Raw genomic sequence first — 12,246 nt, 5'->3', positions numbered from 1 at the left:
TCTGTATGGGGTTCAGAGTGAGGGCGTCACATACCAGGGGACTGAACCTGATTTCATGAATCACACTGCCCCTCAGACCCCTTCACCAGGAGGCTCTGGATCTAAAGATGCCACGTTGGGCCTGGGCCCAAGAGTCAGCCAGAAGAAGACTGTAGCAAGATGAGGGGCTTTTGTTTTCAGACAGGACTAGCGGGTCTAATGGCATTTCTAGTCCTCATAAGTCTCAAGAAAATAAAATTGGTTCAGGTACCTCCAGATAGCACAAGTACCTGTGTATAACTACAGAGTTAATCAGATTCAAACACAGGTCCTGCCAAAAGCCATGGCTTGAGATAGTAGAATGCTTCCTCTTAACGAGGTAATAATATGTAGGACTAACTCTGCAATAATAGCAGCCTTCTTTCTTTTTCCTTTTAAATGGACTAAATGTCAATATGCTATTTCCCAGAGACACATAAAATACTTTTTATACTTACCTTCACCAAAAGTAAACAATGAAAGCAGCTTTAGCTTTTTTGAAAGCTTAATTCTGTACTCTTTCTGTCCCCAGGGAACCAGACAGAGAGCAGGGAGTTCACAACAAGCCTTATTACAAAGGGTATTATGTTCAGGAAGGTCCAGGGTGAATGGAGCAAAACGGGGGCCAGGTGCTGCTTGCCTTTCAGCAGATGGTTCTCCATCAGGAGCTCCTTCATTTGCCACAGCAGCTCCTCTGTGGTGAACGTGTCCAGGTTTGGGTGAGCCAGATTGGGGGGTCCATTTCCTGTGATTTCGTTGGGGCTGTCCCCCTTTTCAGTTAGGCAGTTAAGCGGTTGCTGGGACATGGCAACAGATCCTATGGAAAAGTTACAAACAGAAAATATAGCTGACCGCCCTCTGCAAGGGTTCCCCCTGAATCCCACCAAATCCATTAGCAATTGCTAATATGTATTCCAAAAGTTGCCTACTTTCCCTCCCATTATATTTTGAATATTTTTGACTCTTTTAAACAAAGGCATATCCTAGCTCAATGTGTATGTGTGTGCATGTGTATGCCTGTGCATATGGGTGTGCAGAGGGGTACAGTGAGGAGCTGGGAAATGGAGGAGGAAATAAAGGGCACGGCATCATGATGATCGGGAATCTCAGCAAGACTCATTCAGGAGGATTTCCATATGTACATATTTGTAGATTTGGGCAAAGTATCATTGAGCTGATTTTCCCATGCAAATCATTCCATTCAAGTCTCCATACTGTGGGAGAATTGTGTGGTATGTTAAGTATATTTCAGTAAGCTGTTAATAATCTCCATATTTTATTTCTTGTATTCTTGGCTAAGAAGAAAGGGAGAACTAACATATTTTGGATGCTCACTATGTCCCGAATCACTGCATCAGACACATCAGCTTCTAATCCTCATTGAAACTCCATTATATTTAGTTTACAGCTGACAGAGCTGAGTTCACTGAGGTTTTACAGCTCATCCAAAGTCACTTAAGATGAGGCACAAACAAGTATCAAGGATGACTCCAAACCCAGGTATATAGGACCATAAAGGGATGACTGAATATTTAGGCTTCAATATTGGATCATTTTGCAAAGCACACTAAAAAGACTAAGAAATCTCGCCTAGTTATTGCATGTTCTGAGACTGTTTTAAGCATACCACTTAACCTGTAGAGGGGGCAAAGCCGACGTCAATAAGACACAAGTGCATCCCAACTCCACTTCTGTAGGGCCTATCACCTGGGCAAACAGAACTCTCCTCTCATGACTGGCTGCATGCTACAGGCAAACATTTTCTTTTACACACTTCATGAAGAAGATGATAAGCCTTTTCATGAAACCCTGCGGTCAGTGAAGACGAGGAGAGAGAAGTACTCTCTGATGTCTCACTGTATCATCACGACTGAGTGCTCTCCCAGTGCCCATATAAGAAAGGCAACCAACACACTAGTGCAGGACAGTACTTCCTCCTGATCCAACAGGAGGCGGCACCCGGGCTCTCTGGGGGTCCCCTGGAACCAAGAGGCCGGCGACCTGCCTTTGGTCTAAAGGTACTTGTAGGAAATCAGAGATGGAGCTACTACTGATGGGACAGCAGGCCCCCAACAGTGTCACCTGTGTGACTTCTCCCCAGGCAGCTAGCACAAGGAAAGGCATTCTCATGAGATTCTTTAATGAAGATGGCAATGTCAGGAAGTAAAAACACTGATAAAGCACGATATTCAAGTGTGAGCCGTTGAAGGCACCGATATGTCCCATATCCCAATTCATTTAGCAAAGAGGACACTGCTGACGTGTGCTCTCTGATAGTATCAGGGGACGAGAACGAGCTGCTTTTGTTTTCCAAATAAAATAATCTGGATAAAAATAATTTGGTAAAGCCATTTTCTGGCTTTCCATAAAACTCAGTTTTGTACAGAATGATATTGGTGCTAACATTTCATAAAAATGGGTTTTTACTTTACATCAGTGTTCCCATCTATTTTGCAGGGGAATACTAAAGTTCTAGGTGATAGACCTAAAGATAAAATCCTTGTAACGTGTATCATTTACTCGTGCACATTAAATTTCCTCATTGTATTCGATGATTACATGACCCTTTGAAAAAGTAAATGGACATATTTAACAGATTTTTAAGCAGGTATGTACAAATGTGTTTGGTTCCATTTCATTATACGCACACATTTCTCCTTAATAGTTTTTCCAAGAGAGGGGAAAGAGGAGGAAAGGAGAGGAGAGGGGAGAGGGAGGAAAGAAAACCACCCGGATATTTTTCCTCTTTGACTATCCTTTATGCCTCTACCAAGTCTTCAGACACACCACAAAGGAGTTAAACAGCTTCTAGTTATTACATTGGTGCTTCTCACTTTTCCAGGTTGCCCAGATTTTATAAGGACACCAGGAAAAACAACAACAGGGTTACACTAAGGGAGATGGTAGAATAAACACTGGGTGCCACAAACAGATGTGTGACCTCCAGATGTCACCTGACCTCTTGTGATGGTCAGCAAATGTGACTTATCCAGTAAATGATCATTACAGTAGTTTTCAGCTCAAAAAGTGTTCTTAAGCTTCTAATAAGGTCACAGTCCAACCCATACCATTCAACACATGCACCCTAACACACTCAGGGCCATGCCACCGTCTCACACTAATAATACACATGCCTATCCTAGCTATAGGAAAGCCTTCGGTATTCAGCACTGTTAGGGAAAATTATTTGGTAATGCAGATGTCACAGTAAATAAAGTTAGCCTGTATGCTGAATATAAGTATGTAAATACCAAAATTATAAGCATGTAAATTAGTACCAAAATTTTACTAAAAGCAATTTAACTGACTTGTGGTGACTCAAACAGAACTTTATGATTTTAGAATATTTCAAGGGGCCTCATTATGAATTATCACAGTACAGTGCATATGTGAAAGGTCTCTTGGTAGAATGCCAGTTAGAGGGAGCTGAGTCCTCTGTTTTCAACAACACCTTGAGCTGCTTTCAATGAAACAAACACAGAGACGTATTATATATCCTTGCACGCATCTTCAAAGGTTATGGAAATTGGAACTAAGCCATTTATTCCAAGTTCTACCCGATAACAGATTTTTTTCATAAAAGGCCAACTAATGTGGATCTGAAATGTGTCATTTACAAAGGTGATATTTAACTACAGAAGGCTGAATTAATTTAACACAGGATTTGTCAAGATTTCCCTGAAGAGGAAAAAGGAGAGCTGCCTAGAAGGTAAAACGATCAAAAGCAAAATCTCCAGGATTTTATTCCCAGACCCACTATTTGAATTCCTGATTATATTTTTTTATCATTCTTAATTCCAGAGGTCACGTAGTTGTAGCAATGACTTGACTTTGTAGGCACGAACTTAAATCTCATCCCTGAGTTGGGCTTTAAAATGATCCAGTCCAACTCCCTATTCTGGCTCTGGCGGCCCAAGATGGCAGATTAGAAATTTAACCCTGGTCTTGAACAACAACAACCAAAATGTCTCGTCTGGCTTTGTGGCAGATGGTCATATAGACCAGGCGTAAATGTCTTCAATGGCAGGAAATATGAGCAATGACCTTAGCAGGCAACTGCCCATTGTATTACAGGATGGTTCTGATTGCCAGAAAGTCATTTTGTATTGAATATAATCTGCCTTATACTGACTTCCCCCCACTGGACATTGGACCAGTGGAAATACCGTGTTTGCCCGTAAATAAGACCTGGCCGGACAATCAGCTCTAACGCATCTTTTGGGGCAAAAATTAATATAAGTCCTGGTCTTATTTTACTATAATATAAGACCCGATCTTATCTAACATAAAATGATACCGGGTCTTATATTAATTTTTGCTCCACAGAGCCTTTAGAGCTAATTGTCCAGCTAGGTCTTATTTTCGGGGAAACACAATAATACAGAATAAGTCTAACCCTACCCTGGTGTGGTTGATTCTCCAAATTTGCTGATTAAGTTTTCATAGGTTCAATCCCCATGTGGATGAAGAAATTTTAAACAGTGAAAACCTATTTGGTGATTGTAGACAATAGCTGGCTATTGGCAAAGTCTGGTTTGGGTTCACAAGGAAGCTGAGTAAGAATCCAAGACTGCATCAACTAAACCCATCCCCATCCTGGGAAAAGAACTCAAAGTATGCATCCTTCTAGCGGGATAAAAACAACTCTCATCTTTTATGCCAGAAATGGTATCCTGATTTTGTAACTTGCTAATGTACGGAAAATGGAAATAGACTTCACCTCATCGCCCCGGGCAGAAACCTGGGAGCTGTGTTTGAGTCTTCCCATTTCCTCTTCCCCCAAGTCTAATGGGTCACTAATGGGTCACCAAAGGCTGTCACTTCCGCCCCCTCTCCATCCTCACCAGCTTAGGTCAGGCCCTTCCTGTCTCATCTGGACTACAGATATCAACATCGCACTCCACAGAGTACAGGATTTCTGCCTATTTTGTCCACAGCACCTAGGACATTACCTGACATAGTTGGGGGTCCAACAAATACTTGCTGAATGAAATTTCATAGCCTCCTACACAGTCTGACTCTCAGATCTCCCTCTCAGCCCCACTACCTCCATGGTTTCTTCCCCAACATGAGCTCATGCGCCCGCTTAAAACCCTTCCCATACAAGACAGAGGTCCAGCTCCTTCCTGAGTGAGACAAATAGGGCCTTTCAGGATCTGGCTGTCACTTAACCACCAATATCATCTCCTGTCGCCATGCCACTCATACCCAGAGGACACTACAGAGCTCACAGTTCCCTGCACTCTTGCTTCTATGCCCTTGCATCTGTGTTCTGCCCTGTGCTTGAAATGAATGGCCGCCTTTTGCCCTGACAAACAGCCACTGGACAGTTCAATGTCCAGGTCAAATAGATGTCCCGTTCTTTCCTCTGCGTACCCGATAGCGCGTTCCTCCTGTGTTTCACCTCCCTGGCCCTTTTCTGCAAAGTAATCACCCCATGCCCGTCCATCTTCCTGTCAAACTTAGACCCAGGTCTGTATTTCATTCTTCCTAGATGTTGTCACACAGCAGGCCCTCAGGAAATGTTTGTTGAAATGAAATGAAAATGTAGTTTACCAAGGTATTTTAAAGTCTAACACTAGTAAAACACTTCCTGCTGCGTAGGTGACAAATCCACATGAGTTTCTCTACAGTTCTATGGCATTCACTTCCAGATTCTTAAATTCAACATTTAAAACTTACCTTGAAAATCAGTACTGTTTTTCATGTTACTATTAGGTTGCTGCAAGAGTAACTGAGGTTTTAGTTTCGGAAATAACCTTTCCACCTTAGTCACTCAAGGGCCCCAGTGGTGGCAGCCCCTCACCACCGACACATTTTCACCCCTAAAGCCCAGTGGATAGGTCTCACATCAAATTCTACTTAGAAGGCAATCTGGGAGCACACATAATAGCAGATAAGTGACTTTCAGCAAAGATAAATCAGGATGGTCTGGGACAACCTGTTGTTTTCAGTAAGTGAGGATGCTTTCAAATACAGCAGGGTGAGTGTTAAAAGATGACACCCACCGACATAGCGGTGGTAACTTGAGCAACCAGAGGAAATTACAATGACAGGTGTTTGCAACAACTTCATCCTGGGTCATCCCACAGATGACCCCGCTAATTAAAATTACTGATAATAAGACATGCGTCGATTGCCAAAATGCTGACAAACCAGGTCAATGTGTAGCAAGGAAGGGACAGTACATTGTGAATGGCTGAACAAGGGAACAAAGCACATAAAACTATTTCGTGTTAGAGAAAGAAGTAGGAGGAATTAAGGCCCATGTAAAGAGTAAGGACTTAAAATTTTCCATGAGGTAGCAGATATTAACTTTAAAGTGAACCTAGCAGAGTGAATATACATTTGGTTTTAAACATGTTGAGTGATACAAGTATGTTCTATACCTGATAGAAATTTAGTTAGTTATAAAACCCAAAATCCGTAACCTCAATTTGTCTGAAAAACTATTCTGTTTGCTTTTTTGTTTCTGATAATTGCCTAAAATTCTGGAAAGCTTTTTCTTAAAATGTAGAAATAAAGGAGAAATATATTTTCGTTCATGGTGAAAAAAAAAAAGTAATTGAGGTTTTTGCATTCATTTTTAACCTTTAAAAACCACAATTACTTTTGCACAAACTTAATGGAAAGATATCTGGACATCATTTCATAACATATATTCTGTTATTCAATCCTCATGCACATCAAAGTGAAAACAATGAGAACTTGTGATACGTATATTTTTTCTGCATGAAATAGATGTTATTTTAAAAACCAACAATGAAGTTTACTTGTTTCGTTTTGCTTTGTATTAACTGTTCCACAGATTCCAAAGAACATACCACACAGTTCAAGTATCTATAAAATTCACAAGAAGCAGGGCTCGGAGATCTACTTAAAGGGGGGCTTCCACGGTAAGGTAATAGACACAGTGACCAATTCCTTTCAAGAATAAGTTTGTTTTGGTTTTTGGAGGGTTTATTTGGATTCTATAGCATGAGATGCAACCTGAGGTCAATTACAAAAAGACACTACTTTTATAATGCTGTTCACAATATCTAAAGAACTACTGAAACTGTCCCAGTAGAAAAATGGATCATTCATCCCAAAGACTCTAATCATTGTCTTCTGTCTCCAGGGTAGTCCATTCCAGGGCGGTCCCTGGCCCTGGTCTCCTGTCAGGGCCTCCCAGCTGACTACAGACTGGGCAGGGCCTGAGGGTTAGCCTGGCCCCTCGACAAAGAGCAAGGGGGGTTCCTGTTCACAGCGCCACTTGCTGAACCAGATCCCAGGCTTTGCATGTCCTACCACCACCTTAGGGTCCTACAGCTTTGGTCTTCCTTAAATATCTCTGTGGCACACATTTCTGTGCAACAGTTTTCCTGGTGAAGGAGGCAGAGGAACCTGGTTTCATTTTCTCTCCTCGATGTTTACTGCCTCCAGCTTACACATCTCCAACAGTAAAAGCAAGTCCTCACCCTCATCAAATATTCATATTCTCTCTCTCTGTCTAAATACATGTATATAAGTATGTATGTACACATATCCACACACAGACACACACACATGTTCTAGACACAACAGTTTATGAAGATTCCTTTCGGCCAGCTCTTCAGTATCCCACCACCTGAGAGAAGTCATTTGTTCTTTAGTGTTCCTGGGCCGTTTCCTAAAGCTAGAGTAGTTTTCAGTTTTTTACGTCTCCCAAAGGTGTACCCTTAACCACTTCCCTTATAATGAGGCACTAGCTGTAGAGTGATTCCCAACCCGCAGGACGGTATCACCTTACACCACCTTCGTGACCTTCACAGGAAGTCACCTGCGGCTGGCCAGGCCGGTGAAGGGGGAAGGGCGCTTAGGGATGGCTGCCCTCGTGGCCCTTTCCCACCAGGTCAGGATCCGCTGGGAACTGGAAACCCTCCCACAAGAGGGGACTCCCCAACCCCTGGCCACCCACTCCCCGATTGGCTCAGGATGGCAGGGAAGGGGTCTGCGGGAACAGCTTCCAGGGTAGATAGAGAAGAAGTCACCACCTCGCCCAACCCCGAAAGGCCCCCCGGCCCTGGCTCACCCGTTGCCTGAGCTCCCGCCTCTCTCTGGGTTACTGTGTCCTCGGCATCGTGCCTGCTGGGGAGAGTCTCCTAGTAAAAACCAAAACAGTGGAAAATAAGAGGAGGCCTGTGGGTCTTAGACATTTGGGTGGAGGAATGATGCTGAGGAAAGAGCTGGAAGCACAGGTCATTTCTTATGAAAAGGACAGAACAAAGACTCACAGGGGACAGCAAAGGGCCATGGAGAAGCACTGGCATGGGTAGGACTAAGTCCTAATCCAGGAACAGACAGCACACATCAGGCTGTATTTCAGAATCGCTATGGACTAACGTGCCTTCCACTTTCCTTTCCTGCAGGGGAAACTTCAGCAGTCCAGCAGAATGTTGGGTGTGTGGGTGGTACATAACTCGTTGGACAAACGAAAGGTAAATGAAATGTGGTATATATAAAATATTGCCTTTAGACTATCACAATCTTTTTGTATAAAAATCTTACTGCAAAAATCATTAATTTTATGAACTGAGATTTCTTTCTCTGTAGAGAGGAATTACATTACTCCCAGCAAGTAGTATCAAGATGAATACAGTACTTTTATTAATGAGACTGTTCTTATTGTCTAAAATATTATTATAAGCTACTATGACAGACATACACATTCCTTTGCAGTATGACAGAAATGAAGAGATTGACTCACCAAGCTTGTACCTGACAGGTTCCTGTGAAGCTGTTCGATTAGGCCCACTAGCTTTTTAGTTGTCGTTGTTAGGTCAGTGCTTTCAGTGTCAAGCCTAAAGTGAATATTTTGACATAATTATTCTCACACATTGACTTTAAAGCATACCACATAATCTCTGAACAAATATCTGAAGGAGCAACTACATAAAATCTTACAATTTGAAAAGCGCATGATTTGGCAATTGTGCCATTTTTCTAGTTGTGAATTGTGGATAATGTGCAAAATCAGAGACAATGTACACAAATTATTCTTTTCAAGGTAGCGCAAAGCTGACATTTTGACCCAGCTTCACACTCATGTGTTTATTGTTATAACTGATCTAACTGTCATACTACACTACACATCTGCTTTATAAATACTCAGGTTATTTTCTGTGCTGCTTTAACTTATACTTTTGTACGTGATCTTGAATCTTCTCAGTACATCTCGCATCCTCTGTATGTTGAGCTCTTGCTTCTTGCTGCTAAAATAAAGAAAAAGTGATGTTGAACTACTGATGATCTATGACATCTGACAACTAAGTTCGCAAACTTGTGGCAATGATGTTGCTCCCCTTTTTTTATATATATGAGGGATTGTTCATTATGAATTTCTACCAACTGGACAAACAGTTAACCAAGTTTACTCTTTGGAAGTGCTGAAAAGGTTGTGTGAAAAAATTAAGAGGACCTGAACTTTTAGCCAACGACTCATTGCTCTTGCATCACGACAATGCACCAGCTCACACGGCACTGTCTGTGAGGGAGTTTTTAGCCTGTAAACAAATAACTTTATTGCAACACCCTCCCTACTCACCCCCAATCTGGCCCCCAATGACTAAATATGTCATTATCCAAAGATAAAGAAAATATGGAAAGGAAGACTCTTTGATGACATTCAGGACATCAAAGGTAATATGATGACAGCAATGATGGCCATTCCAGAAAAATAGTTCCAAAATTGCTTTGAACTGTGAACTAGGCGGTGGCATTGGTGCATAGCTTCCCAAAGGGAGCTTTGTGACCGAAGTGATATTCAGAAACGAGGTATGTAGCACTTTTTCTAGAATGAGTTCTCACACTTAATTATCGTATCTTGTAGTACAAATGACCCGAGAAGTCAAACATACTGTATTCCAAGCATCCCATCAACTCTAATTTTAAATATTGACATATGTGAATTACCAGGTTATTCCAGTTGACATGTTACTCTTGGGGGCAGTCAGATAGTTCATGGAATAGTTTGAGGGGCAGTAACTAAATAAGAGCCAAAATGCCTGGGTTTTTATCCCAAGTCCACCAGTTATTAGCTGGGTGACCTTGAGCAAAATACTTAAACTTTTTGGGTCTCAGTTTCTTCATGTATAAAATGAGACAATAGTGGCATCTACCTCACTGGGATATTGGGAAGATTAAATTAAGGAACATATGTAATAGAAAAGGACACGGCGCACAGTAAAATCAAAGGGTTTGCAGTTGGACTACAATGCAAATGCCACCTCCCGGATTGAGCATACAATTTATATGACCATGAGAGGCAGGGTAAAGCCACTGACGTGGGAACAACGGACTCTAGTGCTAAACCCAACTTCCCAAACCAATTCATTCCCGGGAACTGATTATGTTGGGATGTGTTAGCAAGCACTCAGAAGAGTAGATGAAAGCAACACGCTCTGGCAGATCAGAAAAGCCGTCCTCAGAACTGTACAGTTAGAACGTGCTATCAATCTGTACACCCTGTCTGGCTGCAGAGAGGAAGGAGTGGTTCCCTTTTATTTTATTTTTTTTTATTTTCATGGAGAGGGGGAAAATGAGCATTTCATTGAACAATTTTCTGTTAGATTCGTGCTTTCGATTTTATATATAATTGTGAGAAATACTTCAGAATAAAAATTTAGTTATATCAATGTCTCCAAGGGGAAGTATTGGTTTGGTATAAAGTATTTAATTTTATCCTAACAACTGTTAAAGAAAACATTTTTAATTTATGCCAGGATAGGTGCCATCATATCAAATACTATTTCCCCTTAGACAAACTTATACTTAGAAAGACAGAATTCTCGCTCATGAAAAATTAAAACTATGTCAAATTTAGGGCTTGATTGCTCTGCACAGACTATCTGACAAGTGCTGAGAAACATGAGTTCAATGAGAGTTCGAACAGTCAGAGAAAGCTTCACGGAGAGGCGAGGTTGGGAGCTGAAATCCGGGGGCAGGGAAATCAAAACATTGGCTCCCACCATAACTTGTAAACTCGTGTTCATAGCAGAATTATTAACAGCCGAAAAGTGGAAACAACACAAAGTTCCATCAACTGATGAATGGGTAAGTATTTTGTCCACAAAGTGAAGTAATGTTGGGCAATAGGAAGAAATAGCTAACAATTGATATGTGCTACAACACGGTTGAACCCTGGAAACGTGACGTTACGGGAAAGAAGCTAGTCACAAAGGACCTCATATCCTGTGATTCCATTTACATGAAACATCCAAAATAGGCAAATCTATGGAGACAGAAAGTAGATTGGTGGTTGCCTGAGGCTGGGAGAGACAGGAAGATGGGGTGACAGCTAAGTGATGTGGGGTTTCTTTTGGGGGTGATGGAAATGTTCTATGATTGTGGTGATAGTTCCACAACTCTCTGAATGTAACGAGAGATATTGAATTGTATGTTTTAAATGGGTGAAATATGATATGGGAATTGCATCCCAATGAAGATTAAAAAGAACAATAGTGAATCTCGATTATTTTCTTAATTCTCTATTGTGGGTGTGCATACTATAATGATCTACATATTTCTATACTTTTACAATATTTCTAAAATGAAAACAAAATGAAGGAAATGTCTACTTCAATTGGTTTGTATAATGAACTTTCTGTACGAGTCAGTCTGAAGTCCATGAAATATATGCCAGTGCTGTAACCATTGACAAAAGTGATGATAAGAAATAAGACAAATGTCTGAATTGTTCTAGTAAACATCATCTTCTGATCTTAAATGGCTGCTCATCGTGGTCATGGAGCTATCACTACAAAATACTGTTTAGTAGGAAAAAGTCTCTCCATTTCTATGAGGAACGCTGCCTATTTCTCAACGTTACCAAGGGTATAGACTATAAGAAAAAACATACAATGCAAATAGCAGGATGGAAGCCAGAGTTTAAGGAAGAAGTGCATTATAAAGATAATAAAATTATAATAAATTAATTACAACAAAAACACAAAAGAAAGCTTCCCTTGAAAATCAGGATCCTAAAACACTTTATATTAATCAACTATAGATGAACTGTTGACAGGTTACATTTCACACATACCTGACGTCTGAGTTGCTCTAACGTCTTGAAATCCTGTGTCTCAGCTTCTGAATTCATACGGTAATGTGATCTAACCTCCCGTGAAGCCTCTGACATAGGCAGTTTTCTTGTGGTGTCAGGTAGCTCTTGTTGAAGTTGTCTCCCAACCACCTAGGAAGATGATGCTG

General features: G+C 41.2%; 1 protein-coding gene across 1 annotated transcript in view; it reads right to left on the bottom strand.

Moving 5' to 3' along the window:
• Nucleotides 1-506: 506 nt before the first annotated feature.
• Nucleotides 507-12,246, bottom strand: part of LOC148756080 (ankyrin repeat domain-containing protein 26-like) — a 29,063-nt gene continuing 17,323 nt past the window's right edge. The window contains exons 5-9 of the mRNA XM_088789484.1: nucleotides 12,080-12,229; nucleotides 9,181-9,251; nucleotides 8,747-8,840; nucleotides 8,072-8,141; nucleotides 507-835 (exon numbers count right to left, since the gene is read on the bottom strand). Of these exons, the coding sequence (XP_088645610.1) occupies nucleotides 507-835; nucleotides 8,072-8,141; nucleotides 8,747-8,840; nucleotides 9,181-9,251; nucleotides 12,080-12,229 (714 nt within the window). The remainder of the gene's footprint in view (nucleotides 836-8,071; nucleotides 8,142-8,746; nucleotides 8,841-9,180; nucleotides 9,252-12,079; nucleotides 12,230-12,246) is intronic.

This window comes from Rhinolophus sinicus, chromosome 13 (assembly GCF_057876585.1).
Source record: "Rhinolophus sinicus isolate RSI-liver-muscle chromosome 13, RSI-T2T, whole genome shotgun sequence".
In the NCBI taxonomy this organism is placed as follows: domain Eukaryota; kingdom Metazoa; phylum Chordata; class Mammalia; order Chiroptera; family Rhinolophidae; genus Rhinolophus; species Rhinolophus sinicus.
This window is presented reverse-complemented; position numbering and strand designations above follow the sequence as displayed.